The sequence below is a fragment of the Pelophylax lessonae genome, assembly GCF_965119305.1.
Source record: "Pelophylax lessonae genome assembly, chromosome: 12".
In the NCBI taxonomy this organism is placed as follows: domain Eukaryota; kingdom Metazoa; phylum Chordata; class Amphibia; order Anura; family Ranidae; genus Pelophylax; species Pelophylax lessonae.
In genome coordinates this window covers 132,679,614-132,701,379 of record NC_138779.1, presented here as the reverse complement: position 1 = coordinate 132,701,379, position 21,766 = coordinate 132,679,614, and the positions used below count along the sequence as shown (strand labels likewise).

At 43.1% G+C, this 21,766-nt stretch overlaps 1 protein-coding gene across 2 annotated transcripts in view; it reads left to right on the top strand.

The window, feature by feature from the left end:
- The window catches only part of VPS11 (VPS11 core subunit of CORVET and HOPS complexes), a 74,209-nt gene that overhangs the window by 41,719 nt on the left and 10,724 nt on the right, over positions 1 to 21,766 (top strand). For both annotated transcript variants that reach the window (XM_082273786.1, XM_082273785.1), the window contains 5 exons: positions 2,727 to 2,888; positions 4,386 to 4,525; positions 4,614 to 4,816; positions 8,413 to 8,584; positions 19,161 to 19,383. In XM_082273786.1, the coding sequence (XP_082129912.1) occupies positions 2,727 to 2,888; positions 4,386 to 4,525; positions 4,614 to 4,816; positions 8,413 to 8,584; positions 19,161 to 19,383 (900 nt within the window). The remainder of the gene's footprint in view (positions 1 to 2,726; positions 2,889 to 4,385; positions 4,526 to 4,613; positions 4,817 to 8,412; positions 8,585 to 19,160; positions 19,384 to 21,766) is intronic.

Genomic DNA, 21,766 nt, shown 5'->3' with positions numbered 1-21,766 from the left:
ACTTTGCCAGCTTGGCCACCCTGTTGACAGATTTCATAAAGGGAAAAACCTCCGCTGTGCTGCACAGGAATCCTAGGGCAGAAGCAGTGTTCTGCCAGTTGAAACATGCTTTGTTCCTGAAACCAGAACTTATATAGCCCAGGACTTTCAGAAAACGTTCCTGATGCAAACCAATGCTTCGGGACTAGGCCTAGGAGTTAAAGTTGGTATACCCCCAGGCCCACTTTACTTTTCTTATTGTACCTTCTCTGAATAAGCCATGGATGTTTTTTGCACATAGAAAGGTGCAGTTGCTAGTTCTTATTACTATCATTCAGTGGAATCTTTTTTTCCACCAATCATAATCCAACCAAGACCAGGTATTTTGCAATGTGCAATGTTGACCCTTTGATTTGTAATTGTAAAGAAAAATGGAGTTGTACTGTACTAAGGAAAGCAATATGCAATATATCTTTAGCCTGTTGCAGCCCATGTAAAGCATGTGTAGAGGCAAAAGACTGGGCTTTAACAGCCCATACCCCCCCCCCCCTACAAATATGCACCACCGGGTGGGCAATGTTTCTGTGTGAAAGCGCTCCAAACAGACCTTGAGTTGTCAAAGACCTTTCTCGGTCCAGACTATCGGTAGCCTGTAGGACCTGTAGACTTCTTTTTTCAAAAGGAGGGGGACATCTACCTTGCGATCTGCACTTCAGAATTTCCTATGAAGGTTTGATGACCATTGATAGATTGGGAACAAGGGAAGCATGGAGCTTGTTTAACTTTGTTCCTGGGTGTTCATTAACTACAACTACCCTTGAATTTGTTTAGCACTGTAAAAATATTACTTTTGAATATAGTGATGAAGCATTGTAGGATGTACCTGGTTCTGTGTAGAAGCCTTATTTTCATTTCAAGACCATGTAGAGCAATCATCTGAACAATTTACTTCCACAAGAGGGTTTCTTGCTGGATGGCTGCAGATCTCCTGCCATATTTAGCATTTGGTAACACACTGCATCCTTGGGTTAAAGTGGTACTAAAGTCAAACAAAAAACACCCCACTGACCTGCCTTTTTTTTCACTGCTCCAGCCCTGTCTTGGCTGCAGCATTGCTCCTCTCACTTCCTGGTTTTTATAGGCGACACTTTAGGGCAATTGGAGCCATAGGACTCTGTTGCTGTCAGTCAAACACCTGTGTGGGGAAGCGGGGGGGGGATGTAGGTTACTGGTGCTATGTGTCTGTCTATGGATGCATACAGTCTGGCTCAGAGGCTTGCTAAGGAGGCACCTGGAGCAGGGAGAAGTGGACAGCGCCACCAGGGAGACTTCAAACTGGAGTACCCAGAGGAAACCGCACAGGGAGAACATTCCAACTCCTTGCAGGCAATCCCATAGTTGGGACTTGAACTGACGACCCTAGTGCTGCTGGGCAGAAGTACTAAACACTTAGCCTCTGTGCTGCCCTTTAATGTAAACCCACACAACTTTCGGAAATAGGGCGCATACAGCAAACGGTATTACTGATATTGTTCAATAGTCCTGGATTGGTACTTGTTAGACCAACTTTTCATCTTTTTGCATTTCACAGTTCATGCTTGGCTGCTTTGTAAAGCATGCAGTGCATAGATTTTGCTTAGACTGTACTACAGAAGTGATGGTTCAGTGCTTTGGTATTTTTTGGGGGGGTTACTGTTTGCTATTATATACCCATCCTCCGGAAATCAGAGCCTCAAACTCACCCTATAGTTTGCTATGTTCTATTACTCTTAATGATGATATAAATAATATGGAAACATTTTATCACTTGTTATATTAGAATTACATTATCTTAAAGTGGAGTTCCGGCCTATTTTGCAACTTTATTGATTCCTGGAGTGCTCGCTATGCTGATCAACAATTGGGCACTTTCAATTTTTTTTCGGGGGTCCTTTACCTTATTTTCAGGGCATTTTTGATTGTACTCCCCCCCCCCCCTCCCCCCTCTGTGGCCACGGCCACCAACATCACTTCCGCCTTTGCATTGCATCCTGGGAGCTGTTTGTCATCACTCCCAGGAGGCTGTAATCAGGAAGAACTCCCAGAACACTCCCTGGAATCAGGAAGGACACAGCAGATTACAATGCAGCTTCAGATACCCACATCCAAGATGGCCACGCCCAGACAGCGTTTTTAAAAGTACGATTTTGACTAAAATTCAATACTGTACACCTTGTAAGTATGAGAATAGCGGTTGTGTAAAGGGCGACGGATTAGTATTATAGGGGTATTTTTAGTTACAAAAAGGTATTTGAGGCCGGAACTCCGCTTTAAATATTTAGATTTCCTTTGATCCCACCAATACTAATAGTTAAGTTGAGTGAGCCATATGGGCAGGATAATAGCCTCATGGGTTCACTGAAATTCCACTGTAACACTTTTTCAATTTAGATTTAATAGAATACATATTTGTATGAGTTCCCCACTTCTGAATCTATCCCTTCCCCAACCAGATTTTGTTTCTCTTCTATATGTCATCCTTTTTGCTTGTGTTCTTCCAACCTTTTTTCTGTGTCTGTAATAAAGCTATATCATTTTAGGAAGAAGCTCTAGTCTAAATATGCCATAATAGGTTAATGTTTATTACCTGTACCTACATTCAAGTTTTGGATTTTAATTAAAAAAAAGTCCTTGGAATGTGTTTACCATTTTATAACTTCCTCTGTTTTTTTTTTTTTTATGTGATTATGCATGCTTTTTATTTCCAGGCAAATCCTGAAGAGTTCATTCCTATTTTTGCCAACAATCCTTGTGAATTAAAGAACTTTCTTGAACATATGATACAAGTACAGAATGATTCGCCTCAAGGGGTATATGATACTTTGCTGGAATTACGGCTGCAAAACTGGGCACATGAGAAAGACCCACAAGTACGTACCTAGTGTGCTTGGCATCTGCCTTGCCTGCATTTCTATCAGTGCATGCTTGCACAGCCTATAGTTGTCAAGCTAATGTTTAAATGCAAGACAGAAATCTGGTTCTGGTAATAGGCATTTAGAAAGGTATAGCAAGCTCTGAAGAGGTTTTGGGTTGATCTCTGCAGGCAGCTGGTTACGAAATGTCTAGTAAATGCTTACTGAATACAAGACTAACATTTAAAAGCATAAATAAACAAGTGCCTAATAATCTAAGCTTTGAAGACTTAGTCCACCCCTAATTGATATTTCATTTTTTGGTAAATGCTGAGCAGTTAAACCACATGACAGTTTGGGGGGAATTTACTAAAACTGGAAAGTGCAAACTCTGGTGCAGCTCTGCATAGAAACCAATCAGATTCCAGGTTTTATTGTCAGCTTAATCGAACAAGCTGAAGTTAGAAGCTGATTGGCTACAATACACAGCTGCACCAGATTGTGACTGCTCTAGTCTTAGTAAATGTCCCCCTTTTAACTCCCAGGGACTTTTCTTTGTCTGCATACCTGTGTTCCGTGAGAATTACCTACCCCGTGAGAAGAACCTACCCCGTGAGAAGAACCTACCCCGTGAGAAGAACCTACCCTCGTCACTTCCTGCCAGGAACAGCTGAGCAGCGCAGCAGTGCACATGCTCACAGCCCCGGATACGTAATGGAAGAGCTGAGGAGCAGATTAGTGCGCATGCGCACTAGTATGAAATGATCACGGTGTTCCGTGAAAAAAACCTACCCACGCGGCGGTTACATTAAAACAGCTGTGCTGCAATATGAGTCATCTCTGCTCCTATCCCTGTCAGTACCCTGATCTTGGCTAGTAAATATAAAAGCGGCTCTCGGCTCCGTGATTTATCTTTTCATACACCCGCCGCCGCTTTTATATTTACTAGCCGAGATCAGGGAAGTGACAGAGATAGTAGTGGAGATGACTCGTATTGCAGCACAGCTGTTTTAATGTAACCGCCGCATTACACACACTGCCGTGCACCGGAAGTGACGAGGGTAGGTTTTTCTCACGGGTAGGTAATTCTCACGGAACACCTGCTGTGCATTATAAAGAACTTCCTCTCTTGTTTTTTTTTTTTTTTTTTTTAATGCAAACCAGAGGCACAGGAACACGCAGAGAAAGTGGGAAAACCCAAAACCGCCAGATGAACAACATAAGATAATTGATAATTATGGTGAGGTCTCATTGTTGGAGTGTTCAAGACCTAAGAAGCCAGGGGATAACTCAGACTTCACCTATAAGACTTTTTTGGTGGACTTAAGTCCTAAAAGAAAATGTTACATAGCTAGTAAAATTCAAGCAGCCTGTGTACTACTGCTTTAAGTTCAAGTGATGACTGATCTTACGCCATCTTTTTTTCAATTCTTCACTGCCCTATTACAGTCTGATTAGTATTTTATCGTCAGGCTATATGTGCCTAACCTAATATAAAAACGAATATATTAACAGGTAAGGCAGCAACTCCAAAATGATGTCATGACGCTTTTGAAGAGTGGGCGCTTTAAGAATGTGTTTGATAAAGCTCTTGTCTTATGCCAAATGCACAATTTTCAGAAAGGAGTGCTGTATTTGTATGAACAAGGCAAACTGTAAGTACCCCCACTCATTGACTGGCTTTATAAAGACTAAGAGTAAGTACTGCATGTTTTTTTTATTGCATTGATTTGTTTCTCTTAGTTTTCAGCAGATTATGCATTATCACATGCAAAACAATCAGTACCAAGAAGTGATTGAAGCTTGTAAACAGTATGGGGAGCAAGAGAGCTCTCTGTGGGAGCAAGCACTTGGCTACTTTGCCCGCAAAGAGGAAGATTGTAAGGAACACATTGCCACTGTGCTTAGACATATCGAGAGCAAAAATCTCATGCCTCCACTACTAGGTGAGTTCTCTAGGCTCTTAAATTTATAAGCTTGTTTTTTTTTTTTTTTTTGTAAGACTCAATTAAAATGGCCATGAATAGGTCATGAAATCTGGCGTATATCGCTAATTTTGAAAATAAATCAATTTCAACCTGCTTTCTTCAAAATTCCGAGTGTAAAGGGTTGTTCATTGTATTTGTTTCTATGAAAGCCAGGAAAACCCAAAGAACCAGTCCATATCAGGTAGCTTCACGGATGGGCAAGCTCGATCAACCAATATAATTAGTAATTCACTAGTTTTATTTTATTACCCACTTCTGGCCTGGAAGGTTTTACCCCCCCCTAATGACCAGGCCATTTTTTGCAATACGGCACTGCGTTAACTGACCATTGCACTGTCGTGCGACGTTGTACCCAAATAAAATTAATGTACTTTTTCCACAAATATAGCTTTCTTTTGGTGGTATTTGATCACCTCTGTGGTTTTTATTTTGTGCACTAGAAACAAAAAAGAAAAAAAAAAAAAAAAAGCAATACTTTTCACTATCTGCTTAAAACCTATCCAATAAAAAATGTAAAAAAATCGAATTTCTTCATCAGTTTAGGCCAATATGTATTCTGCTACATATGTTTGGTTAAAAAAAAAAATCCCAACAAGTGTATATTGATTGGTTTGCACAAAAGTTATTGTGTCTACAAACAATGGGATACTTTTTATGGCATTTTTATTTATTTTTATTAGTAATGGCCGCGATTTTTTTTTTTTTTTTTTCAGGATTGCGACATTGGGGCGGACAAATTGGACACCTAACTAACACTTGACACTTTTTTTGGGAACCAGTGACATTATTACAGGAATCGGTGCTAAAAATAGGCACTCTTACTGTACTAATGACACTGGCAGGGAAGGGGTTACCCCGGGGGTGATCAAAGAGTTAAATGTTTCCCTAGGGGATGCTTTCTAACTGTGGGGGATGGACTCACTGGATGCACACACAGATCTGTGTTTCTGCTTAGCAGGAACGCAAGATCACTGTGTTCATCCCCGACAGAATGGCGGTCTGCCTTGTTTACATTGGCAGACCGCCATTATATCTCTGTGGGGAGTGATTGGGGGTGGCTGTTGGACATCGCATCCGCCAAACCCGCTGATTGGCTCCCCCTGTAGCCAATCGGCACGCGCCCCCACTTGCTATTGCATGAAACGACGTACAGGTTTGTCGTTTCGTGCAATAGAGCCCACCTCCCGCAGTATATATACTGTGGCTGGTCAGCAAGTGGTTCTGAAGCCTCAAGGTTTTTTTTTTTTTTTTTTTTTACCTTAATGCATTCTAAGAATTTTAGCTAAAAAACCTTCTCTGCTCACGAATCCCCCCAGCCCCCCCCCCCTTTTCCTTATTTGAGCCGATCTGATCCAGGGATGTGCACAAGAGCAGCAGCCCTCGCCGCTGTCTCCCTCTTCATTGGGCAGAATCCTAGCAGCAGGAGCCATTGGCTCCCACTCCTGTCAATCAACTCCAGTGACGAGGGAGCAAGGGGTAAGGGTGGGCTGAGTCCCCTGTCTGTGCCAATGGATGCAGCAGCAGTGCTTGAGCGAGCATGCACAAGTGCCCCTATGGGCAGTGGCTTCCCGTGGGGGCACTAGACAGATAGACGGAGCCAGGAGTCCCGGTGGGGGACCCAAGAAGAGGAGGCCAAAGAGCAGGTAAGTATAGCTATGTTTATTTTTTTTTAAATGTTCCTTTGCAATAGTTTTAATTAGTTGCTTACCCATTGTAAAGACCATGCCTGTATAATTCTATCCTGATTGAGGGGATGGATTCCTCAATCCTTAGTGACACCTGAACAAGTCTCTGGGAGACTGGGATAACTGACATTTCACCTCGTAGTGTTCTGCCACTACCGGCATCATGCTACTGCCACAAGGCCAAGCCCAAAGTCAGTAACTGCATCAGTGTAGAGGGGCATTACCAGCCACCAGTGTAGAGGGGGCATTGTTATCTGCCACCAATGTGTAGGGGGCATTGGTACCGACCACCCATTTGTAGGGGACATTGGGGTTGATTTACTAAAACTGGAGCGTGCAAAATCTGGTGCAGCTGTGCATTGTGGCTATCCAGCTTCTAACTTCAAATTGTTCAATTAAGCTTTGACAAAAAAACCTGGAAGCTAATTGGTTTCTGTGTAGAGTTGCACCAGATTTTTGCGCTCTCTAGTTTTGTAAATCCTCCCCCATTCTTACTGTCTACCAGGGGGTAAGGGGCATTGCTACTGGCCACCAATGTTCTGTAGGGTGCATTGCTTATTGCCACCTTTGTGAAGGGAACAGTGGTAAAGGATTCCATTGACAGTGAAGCATTGCTACTGGATATCTTTAACAAAATTGGGACAGACATGTCTATTAGGTGTAGCACTGTCCCCGTAGGGCTTGCTGTGGGATGACTTTGTGGGTCTCCCTCTGATTACCTGCAGACAGTCACTAGGGGATTTTTCACATATTCATCCTTACGCCTGTTTGCTCGTTGCTCAATAAACAGTCCAGGATGTTTGGTTTTTATATTTATTGTGGAACTTGGATGGGAGAAGGGAATAGTGGAATACTCCAACTGAACTATTTACAGGAGATGAGGACGACTCTCACTTGGCCTCACCAGATTGCTTGTGGAAGCAGTCACACTGCCACTTATATGGAAGAATTAAGTCCCCTTGCTCTCTTTAGCAGCAGACTTGATGCAACTACTTTATCTTCAGGACACTCTTGCATCCCCTTTACTGACACCCATCCACTGACTCTTCCACTGAAGGGATGGCCCTCACAGGACAGGCCCCATGACACAGATCTGTACTCACTGTAGGCAGAATCCGATCCTTTCCAGTTTCTCCCTTACAGTCACCTCTGCAGGACATCCAGGTTCAGCTTCTATCTGACTCTCAGGCCCTCTGGTTGACCACCCGAGGGCGCATGGCAGCTTCTTCAGAGGAGGGACAGCCGCCCCCTGGGACCCTGCTCTCCAGCCGAAGACCCTGAACACATGTGTCCTTGACATTTATACAGTCACCCAGCACACACAGAGGCACTTTCCTCTGCCAGTCACCAAGGCTGTAACAATACCGGTGTCCTCACTTGTCAGGATTCCTTCCACTGTCCAATATGCCTTCCTATTGAACCAGTGTGAAACACTTCAGTCAAGCTGAGCTGCACCATGAGCAGACCCTACCAATGGATCCTGCTGTCTGTTAGGCAGAGAGCAATATAAATTTACCTGGCGATCTCTCTGGTAAGCAGAAAGACCCAATACTATACTCGCTCGCACCTACCTAGGAGGGTGCTATATAGTTACTCTGGATCAGCATGCCCTATAAACAATGGAAGCATCCTACTTGAGTGGCTAGTAGCCAAACTATATTAAAGTCTACCACCACCCTACTTAAAGTAAACCTTATAATACTTTGGTAAACTATACTGTTTTTGTGCAGTGTTAAATTAACTTTATCAGTGTACATGTAAATACTGCTTTACAGAGCTTTTCACTTTGTTGTATAACAAAGGGTTTAAGTCCATTTGGATTTTCTGTGAAAAAAATGTCTTGTATATATCCCTGATCTTTTCTTACAGTGGTGCAGACCCTGGCTCATAATTCCACAGCGACTCTGTCTGTGATCAGGGACTATTTAATCAACAAAATGCAGAAACTGAGCCAGCAGACGGAAGAAGATGAAAGAACTGTTAATAGGTATAGGGAGGAAACCGCCCGCATTCGCCGAGATATCCATGAACTGCGTAACAGGTAGGAAAAGATGAATGAGTGATTTCATTTTCTAGTGTATTAAAGGCACAAAACAACCCATCTTTTACACAATGAGACTTATGCCTCGTACACACGTACTGAACGATCGGCCGTCTTTTGTCCGGTGCTGTCCTGTCGGTTGAAAACTGCAAAAGACTGCACACGAATTTTGTCGGCCAACAACAGCCGACTGCAGAAGTGATGTCATGTGATGGTTAACTTTCCGTGTGTTTTTTCTGAGCATGCCCAGTCTTGCAAATCTGCTGATTGACAAAAATTTTAATGCCTACACGACAGATTCTTTTCGGCCGAAAGTGCGCTGTCGGCTGTCGGAAGCATCATACTAACAAGCCTACAATCGGCCGATCGGTCGTCGGCCGAATATTTACAGCCGACAATCGGTACGTGTGTACGGGGCTTTACACAGCACATACTGTAGCTGATTGCTGCACACACTGTTGCCTCATATTCAGCCTGTTCAGTCCCTTTTCTCCTATTTCCACCCATTATGCCTTTAAAATGTAAGCTTGTAGCTGTGAGGCAGTATTTCCTATCTCTTGTTGGGAAATCTATGGGAAATCTATGGGAAAAGCTCATCTAGGGCAAAGTAGCTGGGTTAATTTAAAAGCAGTGCTCCTCTACTGTTATTTACCATCCCTGCTCTCCCTTATGTCCCTTTTTATTTGCCAAGAACCCTGTGAATATATTGAGATCTTCCAGGTATAAGGGAGCATAGGATTCTTTCCACATGTCCAATGATGCAGCTTCTGAGCTGTAAATCTTTGTGTCTAAGGTGTAGAGGTGTATCCTTTTAAGGCTGGTACACACTATGAGAAAATCAGGCGAATGTTCATGCCCAGTCTTTTTTGTTTCTGATTTTTCTCATGAAAATCGTACAAAAATGATAAGAATTAAATTAAAATCGTTAGTTCTGTTCACGTACGAGAAACGTTTTGGGGTTTGTCCCTTTAGAAATTTTAATTTGCCAAGTCTGAATCAGATGTCGAGAGTTGTGTACACACTGTAGGAAAATGAAACTATCATGCCTCATACGGAATTTTTCTTCTGATTTTTCTCATACTGTTTACCCCCCCTTTAGTCTTGAGTAAGTGTCAAACTGCAAACGGTTGAAGATGGGGGAGGTGAGAATCATTGGTAAAAGGGCTTATCTAGTCTGCTAACTCCCTTGAATGGGCAGAATTTAGGTTTAATAAGGCAGAGGTAGAGTGATTGCACCAAGCTACTGATCGCTCCCTCTAGTGGCTAATCCAGAAAACTATCTTCAGCGCAGTAACAAAAATGGAAGATTATGCATGCAAGTTACATCAAACACAGTAAACAATGCAATGATAAAATATGTACTCACTGAAAACAGACTGCTTTCCCTTTTTTAGTATCTGCCAAGTCTTTACAGAAATGTGTACATTATGCATACATTTTTTTAAAGTACAAAACTCAATTTCTCTTTCCTTCATTGACGAACACAGCTCCAGAATCTTCTTGACCATTGGGTTATGCTGCCGCTACAGGAGTAGGACACTAGGCAGGAAAAAACTTTACCACGCCATGGCTGTGGCATATGTCAATCACCAAGAGGGCACAAAAAGTGTCCTAGCGGCTAGGGAATTAGTCGGCATGAGCAGAAAATTTCGTTCCAGCCCTCTCTGCTGTGCATATTCCAGGGGTGAAAAATTGGCAGGTGGACTACCTCAGTCGGCATGCATTTGACCAGGAAGAATGGTCTCTTCACCCGGTGGGGAACTCTCAAAGTGGACCTGTTGGCCTCTCGTCTCAACAGGAAGGTACAGAGGTTCGTAGCAAGGTCTCAGGATCCTCTGGCCAATGCCGCAGATGCTCTGGTGGTCACTAGGGGCCAGTACCGTCTGATATATGCATTTCCCCCTCTAAAACTTCTGCTGAGACTTCTGCAAAGAATCGGAGCAGAAGGGATTCTGGTCATTCTAGTGGCCCCAGACTTGTCTCGCCGGTCTTGGTACCTCCGATCTGGTACGGCTGGTCTCCGATGTCCCTTGGAAGACTGCCTTTCAGAGAAGATCTGGCTCAAGGGCTGATCTTCTATCCTGCTTTACAGTCGCTGGCTTTTCCCGGCTTGGCTATTGAAAGCCAGATGCTGAAGGATAGAGGGGTGTCGGAATCGGTGATTCCCATTCTAATAAAAGCTAGAAAATTTACTTCTAGGAAGATTTATCATAGAGTCTGGATGGCGTTAATTGCGTGGTATGAGTCTCGATGGTGTGAGTCTCTCTTCCTCCCCCCCCCCCCCCGGCGTTAATTGCGTGGTATGAGTCTCGATGGTGTGAGTCTCTCTTCCTCCCCCCCCCCCCCATTCTTTTCAGTGACTCAAATCTTGGAGTTTCTCCAAAAAGCTGTATGTGACGGGAGTCACTTTGATTGGGGGGGGGGCCCGTGGAGCCCATCCTACCTTCGAGAGTTTGAGAAATCTTTCTCTCAGCTCCCTAGGCCCCTCTTATGTGTAAGTCATCCTGTGTCTATTAGGGGCACAGGGAGACCGGGAAAGTGATGGACAGCTACTTAATGGGCACTGAGAATATGGTTTGGATTACTTCAAATGGGACAGTAATATTAACAATATACCTGAAGTAATATATGAAGACCCTAGGCCTAGGATCCATGTTAAAGGCTTAGCTGCCTGTTGCCAAAAGGGGACTTTTCCGCGTCAGACTCATGGCAGATGCTAATATCTGCTAATACCACCTGTCTTCCACACGTTGTTGATTGTGCTGATTTACTCACCTATTTTCTACTGTGGGGTTGTGTTTACACTTATAATAATGTGTAATTGTGTTCCTTAGATATGTTTTAATTATATTTCTGTACACAATTTCATCTGCATATGAAAAAGTAAGTGGGCACCTGAACTGGTGGGGTAATCTGATCAGGAGGGGGATTTCCCCCTGTGTGGTATGGATTGTGAGAGTCTGTTCAATAAAAGTTGTTGATGTTCCAGATCTATACAAGCTAAGTTCCAGTTAGTTTTTTTTTATGTAGGGCAATTGTAGTATCTATATTCAGACTGGAGGAAGCAGTATTCTGACGGAAGCCCACAAGCAAAGTGTGGGTCGCGGTTCCGTTACAGCATAGATCAGCGTTTAACCTTGGAACCATCAAGAGCCAGGTTTCGGCCTTGGCGATTTTCTTTCAACGCTCGTTGGCTACGCATTCCTTGGTTCACACCTTTGTTCAGGGGGTCCGTCACTTGGTTCCTCCAGTGAGGTCTCTGTTGCCTCTGTGGGACCTCAATTTGGTGCTGACGGTTCTACAGAAACTGCCTTTTGAAGATATTCGTGAGCTTCCTCTGCTTACTTTGACACAGAAGGTAGCCTTCTTGGTGGCTATTACTTCTGCACGCAGGGTGTCGGAGTTGGCTGCATTGTCTTGTCGTTCACCTTATTTGGTGGGTCACAGAGACAAAGTGGTGCTTCCTCCCCTGCCAGTCGTTCCTTGTGTCCTAAGCCTAAACACCCAAGAGATTGCCTTGCACTCTTTGGATGTGGTTCGGGCAATCAGAGTGTACCTGGCGGCGACTGAGTCCTTTCGGGAATCTGACTCGCTATTTGTCCTCACGGATGGACCTGGTAAAGTACTGGCTTGCGTCTGCTGCAGTGTTAATTTCGTTGACTAAAACCGACTAAAACGTTTTCGTCGACTAAATTAACACAATTTTAGTCGACTAAAATAAGACTAAAACAAAAACAATTCAGATGACTAAAATACGACTAAAACTAAAATGGCATTTTAGTCAAAAGACTATAACTAAAACTAAATCGAAATTTGCTGCCAAAATTAACACTAGTGCATGCTCAAAGCTTAATACCATAAATAATAACATATTAGATTTTTCACTCCAGGACCAGCAGTAGTATATAATGAGTTTGGAAATTGTAGAGAAATGCTTAAATAATGCATTACAAATTACAATTGAACTACACCCATATAGATGACTAAAATGAGTTATAGTCGACTAAAATGTAGGACGTTTTAGTCGACTAAAATGTACTGGAGTTTTAGTCGACTAAATACGACTAAAACACTTGCAGAAGACTAAAATGGGACTAAAACTAAAATGCCATTTTAGTCCTAAGACTAAAACTAAATTGAAATTTGCTGCCAAAATTAACACTGGTCTGCTGCAACCATTTTCAGATGGATCAGGCAGACGGTGGTGCAGGCCTATTCTGTTAGGATCCTCCTATATCTGTTAAGGCGCATTCTACGAGGGCGCTTGATGCTTCTTTTGGCCTTCGTCGTCAGGCGTCGGTGGTGCAGGTTTGCAAGGCGGCTACTTGGTCGTCTGTGCACACTTTCACAAAATGTTACAAAGTACATGTATGGGCATCTCCGGATGCTGCCTTTGGCCGCAAGGTTTTGCAGGCTGCTGTTGAGAGCACTAGTCCTTTTTTAGGGTGTATTTTTCAGGTGACCTCCAGTTGTTCCTGGTTGAACTCTTTTTTTACCTGGTTGGGTAGGTTCAGCCTTTTGGGATTTTTTTCTGCTATGTTTTTCCCACCCCTCATGTTTGACACTGCTTTGGGACGTCCCAATGGTCAAGATTCTGAAGCTGTGCACATCAGTGAACGAAAGCGAAAATTAGATTTTTGTCTTACCGTAAAATCCTTATCTCTGATGTTCATTGACAGACACAGCTCCTACCCCTCTATTGAGTTGGGTTATATTTCTTCTTACGCTGCTTGCAACAAAACTGAGTGCCTATAGCAGGAAGTGGGAGTATATCCTCTGGGACTGAGTGTTGAGTGAGTGTTGAGTGTTGGGTGACTGACCGGTGTCAAGTGAGTGGAGCGGAATACCAGAGGGTGAGAAGGTAGCGTTAGGAAGCCAGGAAATAGCCACATAGGATAGACTTAAATCGCTGAATCCCCATTAGATTAGATAGTAGGTACAATGCCCGGCGGGTGTGGGGATGCGACTCGGTGTACATCTTGTGATATGTATGCGTTCCTCGGTCATGCGATAGAGGGCGAATACAAATGCGCAAAATGTGAGCACGTTGCTTCCCTGGAAGCTCAGGTCCTGAATCTAGGGAAGCAGCTGGCAACACTGAGACGAATGTCCATACCGGAGGAGAGCCAGGATTGTACCAATCAGGTGCAGACAGGGGCCTGCACAGAGGTGGGCGGAGTATCGGAGGTGCAGGCATCAGAGCAGAGCAGAGGGGTGACAGTTAGGAGGGGTAGAAGGGGACAAGGCAAGGAGGCTGATCCTGGGCTGGAGCACCCCAATAGATACGCCCCGTTGTGTGATGTTGGGGAAACCAGTCAGGGACCAGCATTGCTGGAGCAGAGCGACGCCCCTAGCTGCCAGGGGACAAACTCCTCCAGTGAGGCCGGGAGAAAGGGAAAGGAAAGACAGGTGCTGGTGGTAGGGGACTCAATTATTAGAAGGGCAGACAGTGTAATCTGTGACATAGACCGTGTGCGCCGAACAGTCTGTTGTTTGCCGGGCGCTCGGGTTCGGCACATCGCGGATCGGGTGAACAGATTATTGGGTGGGGCTGGGGAAGACCCAGCTGTCATGGTACACGTGGGTACCAATGACATAGGCAGAGGAAGACGGAGAGTCCTAAACGATTTCAGGGACTTAGGCGCTAAGTTGAGGACTAGGACCTCCAAGGTAGTATTTTCCGAAATACTACCGGTACCTCGAGCCACACCAGAGAGGCAGCGGGAGATTAGGGAAGTTAACGAGTGGCTGAGGAGCTGGTGTAGTAAGGAGGGTTTCGGGTTCCTGGAGAACTGGGCCGACTTCTCAGTCGGTCACCGGCTCTTTGGTAGGGACGGATTGCACCTAAATGGGGTGGGTGCAGCCGTACTGGGTGAGAGGATGGCCAAAAAGTTAGAGGGGCTTTTAAACTAGGGAATGGGGGGGAGGGTACAGATGTAGAATTAGCCAGTGGAAAGCAAGTTTCAGAGGGCAGAAATGGGGGCATTAGCGGTAGGGTGTTCGGAGCCCCTATACCCAGGGTGGGTACGGGGAAAAATCAAGAGAGCAGCCTAAAAACATCAAAATTACGAGGCTTATATACCAATGCCAGAAGCCTGGCCAACAAGATGGGAGAGCTGGAGCTGCTGATGTTTGAGGAGGACTTAGATTTTGTGGGGATAACTGAGACTTGGTTTGACAGCTCTCATGACTGGATGGCGTCCATTCAGGGGTATTCCCTTTATCGCAGAGATAGAGAGGGTAAAAAAGGGGGAGGGGTATGTTTGTATATTAAGAACAGTATACAGGTAAATATGAGGGATGATATTAATAATGGAGCTATGGACGAGGCAGAATCCCTATGGGTAGAGCTTCAAAGGAAAGGCACGGTGGGGAAGGTAATATTGGGCGTATGCTATAGGCCCCCAAACCAGAGGGAGGAGGGTGAGGTGGACCTCATGTTACAGATAGGATTGGCAGCAAGGATGGGAAATGTCATTATAATGGGGGACTTTAATTATCCTGATATAGACTGGGCAGAAGGAACCGCGCATTCAGCCAAGGCTCGGCAGTTCCTAAATGTTTTGCAGGACAATTTCATGGGTCAGATGGTGAATGCACCGACAAGAAACAATGCGGTACTTGACCTACTGATTACCAACAATACAGACCTGCTCACGGATATAGAAATACGGGACAACTTAGGGAACAGTGACCATAGGTCAATTGGTTTCAGTATTAATTACAGTAATAGGAAACACAAGGGTAATATAAGGACACTGAATTTCAAAAGAGCCAATTTCCCTAAACTGCGCTCGCTGCTAGAAAATATCAATTGGGATAGAACCCTGGGAACAAAGAACACGGAGGAAAAATGGGAGTGCTTCAAGAGCATACTTAACAAGGGGGTGGACCAGTGCATTCCACAGGGAAATAAATTTAAAAGAGCAAAACTAAACCCTGGGTGGCTAAACTCCAACATAAAAATGTATATTAGAGCTAAAGAAAAGGCCTTCAAAAAATACAAGACTGAGGGGTCATTGGCAGCATTTAAGCATTACAAAGAGTGTAATAAGAAATGTAAAGATGAAATCAGGGCGGCTAAAATAGAACACGAGAGACATATAGCGGAGGAGAGTAAAAAGAACCCCAAGAAATTCTTTAAGTATATAAACAGTAAGAAAGCGAGGCCAGAACACATTGGCCCCATAAAAGATGATAAAGGAAAAATGGCCACTGAGGACAGAGAAAAGGCGGAAGTGTTAAATAATTTCTTTTCTTCAGTCTTCACAAAGGAATCGGGGGGCTACACGAACCCCGCTTGTAAGGCCAAACTAAATAATACACCTCAGGAAGTGCCGCCATGGCTAACAGAGGATAGACTTAGAGCTAAACTAGAGAAACTTAACATAAATAAATCCCCGGGACCGGATGGCTTGCACCCAAGGGTTCTAAATGAGCTCAGTCAGGTGATTGCCAGACCATTATTCTTGATCTTTAAGGATAGTTTACAGACGGGTATGGTGCCAGCTGATTGGAAAAAAGCCAACGTGGTACCAATATTTAAAAAGGGGCCGAGATATATCCCGGGTAACTATAGGCCGGTCAGCCTAACATCTGTAGTCTGCAAAATTTTGGAGGGGATGATAAGGGACCACATACAAGACTTTAGTAATGAAAACGGTATTATAAGTAGTAATCAGCATGGATTCATGAAAAATCGTTCATGCCAAACCAATCTATTAACCTTCTACGATGAAGTGAGCTGCCACTTAGATAAAGGTAAGCCTGTGGATGTGGTGTATCTGGACTTTGCAAAGGCCTTTGACACCGTTCCCCACAAACGCTTACTGTACAAACTAAGGAAGGTAGGTATGGACCATAAGGTGAGTACCTGGATAGAGAACTGGCTCCAGGGGAGAGTACAGAGGGTGGTGATTAATGGGGAGTACTCGGATTGGGCGGGTGTGGAAAGTGGGGTCCCCCAGGGTTCTGTCCTGGGACCAATCCTGTTTAATTTATTCATAAATGATCTAGAGGAGGGGATATCTAGTACAATCTCAGTATTTGCAGATGATACTAAATTAGGCATGCCAATATCTTCTATGCAGGATGTGGAAATCTTGCAAGCAGACCTGAACAAAATAACGGGGTGGGCAACTACATGGCAGATGAGATTTAATGTAGAAAAATGTAAAGTAATGCACTTGGGGGCCAGAAACCAGAAAGCAAGCTACTCACTAGGGGGGGAACCTCTGGGTGAGTCTAGGATGGAAAGGGACCTGGGGGTACTGGTAGACAACAGGCTTGGAAGTGGCATGCAATGCCAAGCCGCTGCAAGCAAAGCCAACAGAATACTGGGATGTATAAAAAAGGGGATTCACTCCAGAAATAAAGAGATTATTCTTCCACTCTACAAGACTCTGGTCCGGCCACATCTGGAGTATGCTGTCCAGTTCTGGGCACCGGTCCTCAGGAAGGATGTGCTGGAACTGGAGAAAGTCCAGAGAAGGGCAACAAAAATAATTAGGGGAATGGAGGACATCGGCTATGAGGAAAGACTACATGCACTGAACTTGTTCTCTCTGGAGAAGAGACGCTTGAGGGGGGATATGATATCAATGTACAAATACTGTACTGGCGACCCTAGCATAAGGAACAAACTATTTAGAGTAAGGGAATACAATAAGACACGTGGCCACTCACTAAAACTAGAGGAAAGGCGGTTTAACCTTAAAGTGCGTAAGGGGTTCTTCACTGTAAGAGCGGTAAGGATGTGGAATTCTCTTCCGCAAGCAGTCGTATCAGCGGGGAGCATTGATAGTTTCAAAAAACTATTGGATGGACACCTTAAAGACCACAACATACAGGGGTATACAATGTACGGTTAAAAGCAAACACACACACATAGGTTGAACTGGATGGACTTGTGTCTTTTTTCAGCCTCTCTAACTATGTAACTATGTGACTGCCCCATAGGCGTGGTAAAGTGTTTTTCCTGCCTAGTGTCCTACTCCTGTAGGGGGCAGCATAACCCAATCGTCAAAAAGATTCTGGAGCTGTGTCCGTCAATGAACATCAGAGAAAAGGATTTTATGGTAAGACAAAAAATCCCATTTGTACAGTCACTTTAGTGCAGTAGGTCTGTCACAAATGTAAGCCATGTAAATACATGATGAATCACTGTATAAGCAGAGAATATCTTCTGTAAAAAATAAAAACACCTGCCAAAATGACCACTAGATTGAGGTGTGGGCAGCTGAAGTTCTTGCAATTCCTAACCATCCCTGTAAAAATACAAAATTTGTTATACATCTCGAGCCCTCTTGGAGCTCCTGCTTGGTTGTATTTATTAGCTATCACTGTATGAGTGGGTCTCTGCTGCCTACAGTTGCCAGTCTGGCTCACATTTGAAGAATTTGGCACTCTCTAGCAGTAAAGTGAATGGATTTTTTTTTTACGTATATGTATAGCTTTGAGCAAAGTAGTGAAGGGTTAACAACCCTGTAGGGCTTTTTTTTTTTTTTCATTTCAGTGTCCCCTTAGATGCAACAGTAAGATAGAGAAATCTCCTACAAATGTAGGAGAATTGCCCTCCTATTTGTCACCTGAACAGGTTTCCCCTTTTAAAGATTTACATTCTCTTATTCTGGGTACTGATATAAAAGTTTGGATTTCTTATCACTTTCTGTCTCTGTTACAATCGTAACCAGGACGAATTGAGAGGGTGAATCTACCCAGCAAGAACAGCAATAAAAACCTGATAGACAACCATTCTCTTTTCTATCCAACACTAAAAGATGTTTTGGCTATACAATTACTTAATTTATTTGTACAAAAAGTGTTTCAGATTTAGTGGAACCACCAGTGATTCTCTTCTAACATTGTCTTGGAAGTTGTCCTTCTTCATACCTTTTTTTTTTTTTAATCCTGGAAAATAAGTGTTACTGACAAAACAATCAGACTTCACCAGTTTTCTAAAACATTACCATTTTGTTTATTTTCTGATTTCAAGCCCCTGTTTCTTTTCACTTCAAGTAGTCTGAGCCAGCAATTTCCATAACTATAATTATTCCACTGTCAGTGCCATATTATTCTATGTAGTAGTATCCGCTACATAACGTATGCGGCGCAGTCTTTTAGCAGCATCAGAGGTGACTTCCCGTCTCCTGCTGGAAAAATTGCCATGATGTACTTTGTGTATTGCTTCCAGCTCTGTGTAGTAATTCAGCATGAAATGCTGCCTCTGTGCCGGAGCCTCCCATAATAGACCAGTCACTGCTGCGCCTTGTGACAGGTGACAGGTGACAGGTCTTGTATCTAACCCTTCCTGTAGTTCTCTTCAGTCAGCCTGTAGTAAACAAAGCTACTGAGTCCCTCCCACAGCTCTAGCCTCTACACACACTATGTCCAGCATAATTATGGCCCTCCTACTTCTACAAGGTAATAACTGGGTTTGCAAGTTTTTTTGTGAACATTTATACTTTTGTGGCTTACGAGGGATATATTTAAATTAGATTTGTGCCTAGAGTTCAGCTTTACCATTGTTATTGTTTAGAACTGTTGAAGATTTGAATGTGTCTCTCTTTTTATGAAGCCCCAAGATTTTCCAGAAGACTAAATGTAGTATCTGCAGTAGTGCTCTAGAACTTCCGTCTGTGCACTTTTTGTGCGGTCATTCCTTTCACCAACACTGCTTTGAGAGCTATGCAGAGAGTGAATCCGACTGCCCAACCTGCCTGCCTGAGAATCGCCAAGTTCTTGATATGATCAGGGCCCAGGAGGAGAAGAAAGACCTATATGACCACTTCCAGCACCAGGTTTTTACTTTTTTTTTTTTTTTTCTTCAAAAAAACAAAAGCAAAATAACTTGGCTCTATTCTATTTTTAAATTGGTAATCTAAGCATGAAAACACATTCAGGGTATACTGTGTCTGCCCAGGGCTTTTACTTTTCATCCAAGCAGTGGTTGAGATTAACTGGTTGCACCACACTGGTTGGAGTGTATGTAAACCCGAACAATGAACTTCTCTTGTTTGCTCTCTTTCGATCTGCTAAATATGCCATTTAAAATAGTTTTCCTGTATCTGTTTAATTAAATGCAAAATTATTTTTGCCAGAAATCTTTTGAGCTGATAACTTCCTGTACTTAAAAAGATAAAAAGGGATAGATAATGACACAGGAGAAGAGGGGGAGAAAAAGGGATAGATAATGACATAGGAGAAGAGGGGGAGAAGAGTACAGTAGGTAAGAAGGCGCCCACAGAATGTCCTATTAAATAGGGAAGAGGTGATTTAAAAAAAAAAAAAAAAGGGGTTGTGGGGGCAATAGAGGTTGGCTTCCAAAGGGATTGCCCATGTATGAGGAAGATAAAGGGACCATGTTAGGCTCTGATGTGGTCTTTGCATTCCTGAGATTTTCTAAACACATTCATGGGTACACTGATCACAGGTATCTGTTTCCTGGGCTAGGAATGACTCCATGCCTGCAGTATGATCTAATTCGTTGGTCCATTTCAATATGGTAGGAACCTGTGTTGTCCACCAATGGGCTATAAGGAAGTGTCTAAGGACGCTCTTGATAGAGAAAGGGATCATTGAGAGATGTACCACATGAGGATAGTTGGGGATGGCTATATTTGGAACTAGTGTAGATCAAAAGAATCTGGTCTCAAAACCCTTTGATAGGGGAGCATGCTCACCAAATGTGGGTCATTATCCCTGGGTGGGACAGACTGTGCCAACGGTGGTCAGGTACTAAGGGGTAGATATGATAGAAAGAAAGACTTGGGCACCTGTACCAGCAAGACAGAATTCTAAAACTGGTCTCATGGGCCCCACTGGCTAGGGATAAATGGTGAGTTATTGTTATATGTGTGTTTGGGGGGGGGGAATCCTGGAGTAAGAGGGTCTCAAATGATGTTGGGTCTCTACACATGGATGTTCTGTTTGAGGTCAAATAGATCAATGATAGAGGCTAATAGTATGCTAGCCAATTGAGTGAGGTTGGAGCATGAGTTTTATTAGTATCTGATTCTGGAAAAAACAATTCGACTTTAGTACCACTTTAGGGCTCATTCACACTTATGCAGAGACCTGAGTTTTTCTGCACTAGAAGACAGGTCAAATAAATAAATAGTGTCGCGCAAATAAATTGCGACTAGCAAAAATGTATAAATATATAAATATAGCATAAAATAAATCTTAATAAATATCAGATCAAAAACGCACAATGATGCTCAACATATAAAGTGCACTTTATATGTTGAGCATCATTGTGCGTTTTTGATCTGATATTTATTAAGATTTATTTTATGCTATATTTATATATTTCTACATTTTTGCTAGTCCTAATTTATTTGCGCTACACTATTTATTTGATTTGTTTACACTAGTATGAGAAGTGGAGTGTCTGCAGCAAATTGTTCATACATCTAATATTTAGAGGTTGCTCGCAGGATCCTTTCTTTCATAGGTCTCCACAAAGGCACGCAAAAAATACTTTGGGTGAACTGCAGTATGGTGGGAAAATTCAAAATAACTTCATTTTTTTTTTCTTTTAAAACTTCAGTTGTGCTGTAGTTAGGGATACACCGAAATTAAAATTCTGGGCCGAAACCGAAAATGCAGGATGCCCTTGGCTGAAAACCAAAAATGACTTTTTTCCCCCCAAATAATTTTAAAATGGATAAAACAGGGGCATACGCCACAAACAGGCAGCGACGTACACCTGTAGCTGCCACTCTGTCGCAGTATATGTACTGTGATGGGTTAGCAAGTGGTAAATTTTATTAAAATAGTGAAATAACACTCGCGCCAAGAAAGGTAAAAAGTGTGTGTGTAAAGCTGCGTATATATAAACGAAGGACTGCTGCTGTAGACAACCCGCAGGGTGTGCAATGAAAATAAATGTAATACAGATATTACCAACAGCGCATGTCTCGAAAAAAAATTAATAATAAAGTATCTGTGGTGGGTGGTCTATTGGGTCAAGACAATTGATACCAAGATATGTTGCATATAAAAATACTATTTCTCATATAAATCATACTTAATAGCCTATCGGCTACCTGTCCCTGTTACCTAGAGTGCATATAACATTGCAACATACATATAAAGTGCTTAAACAGTGCATAAAATTAGTGCATTATTGTGCAACCAATACCAAGATTATCATGTGATATTATTAACAGCAATATTTGA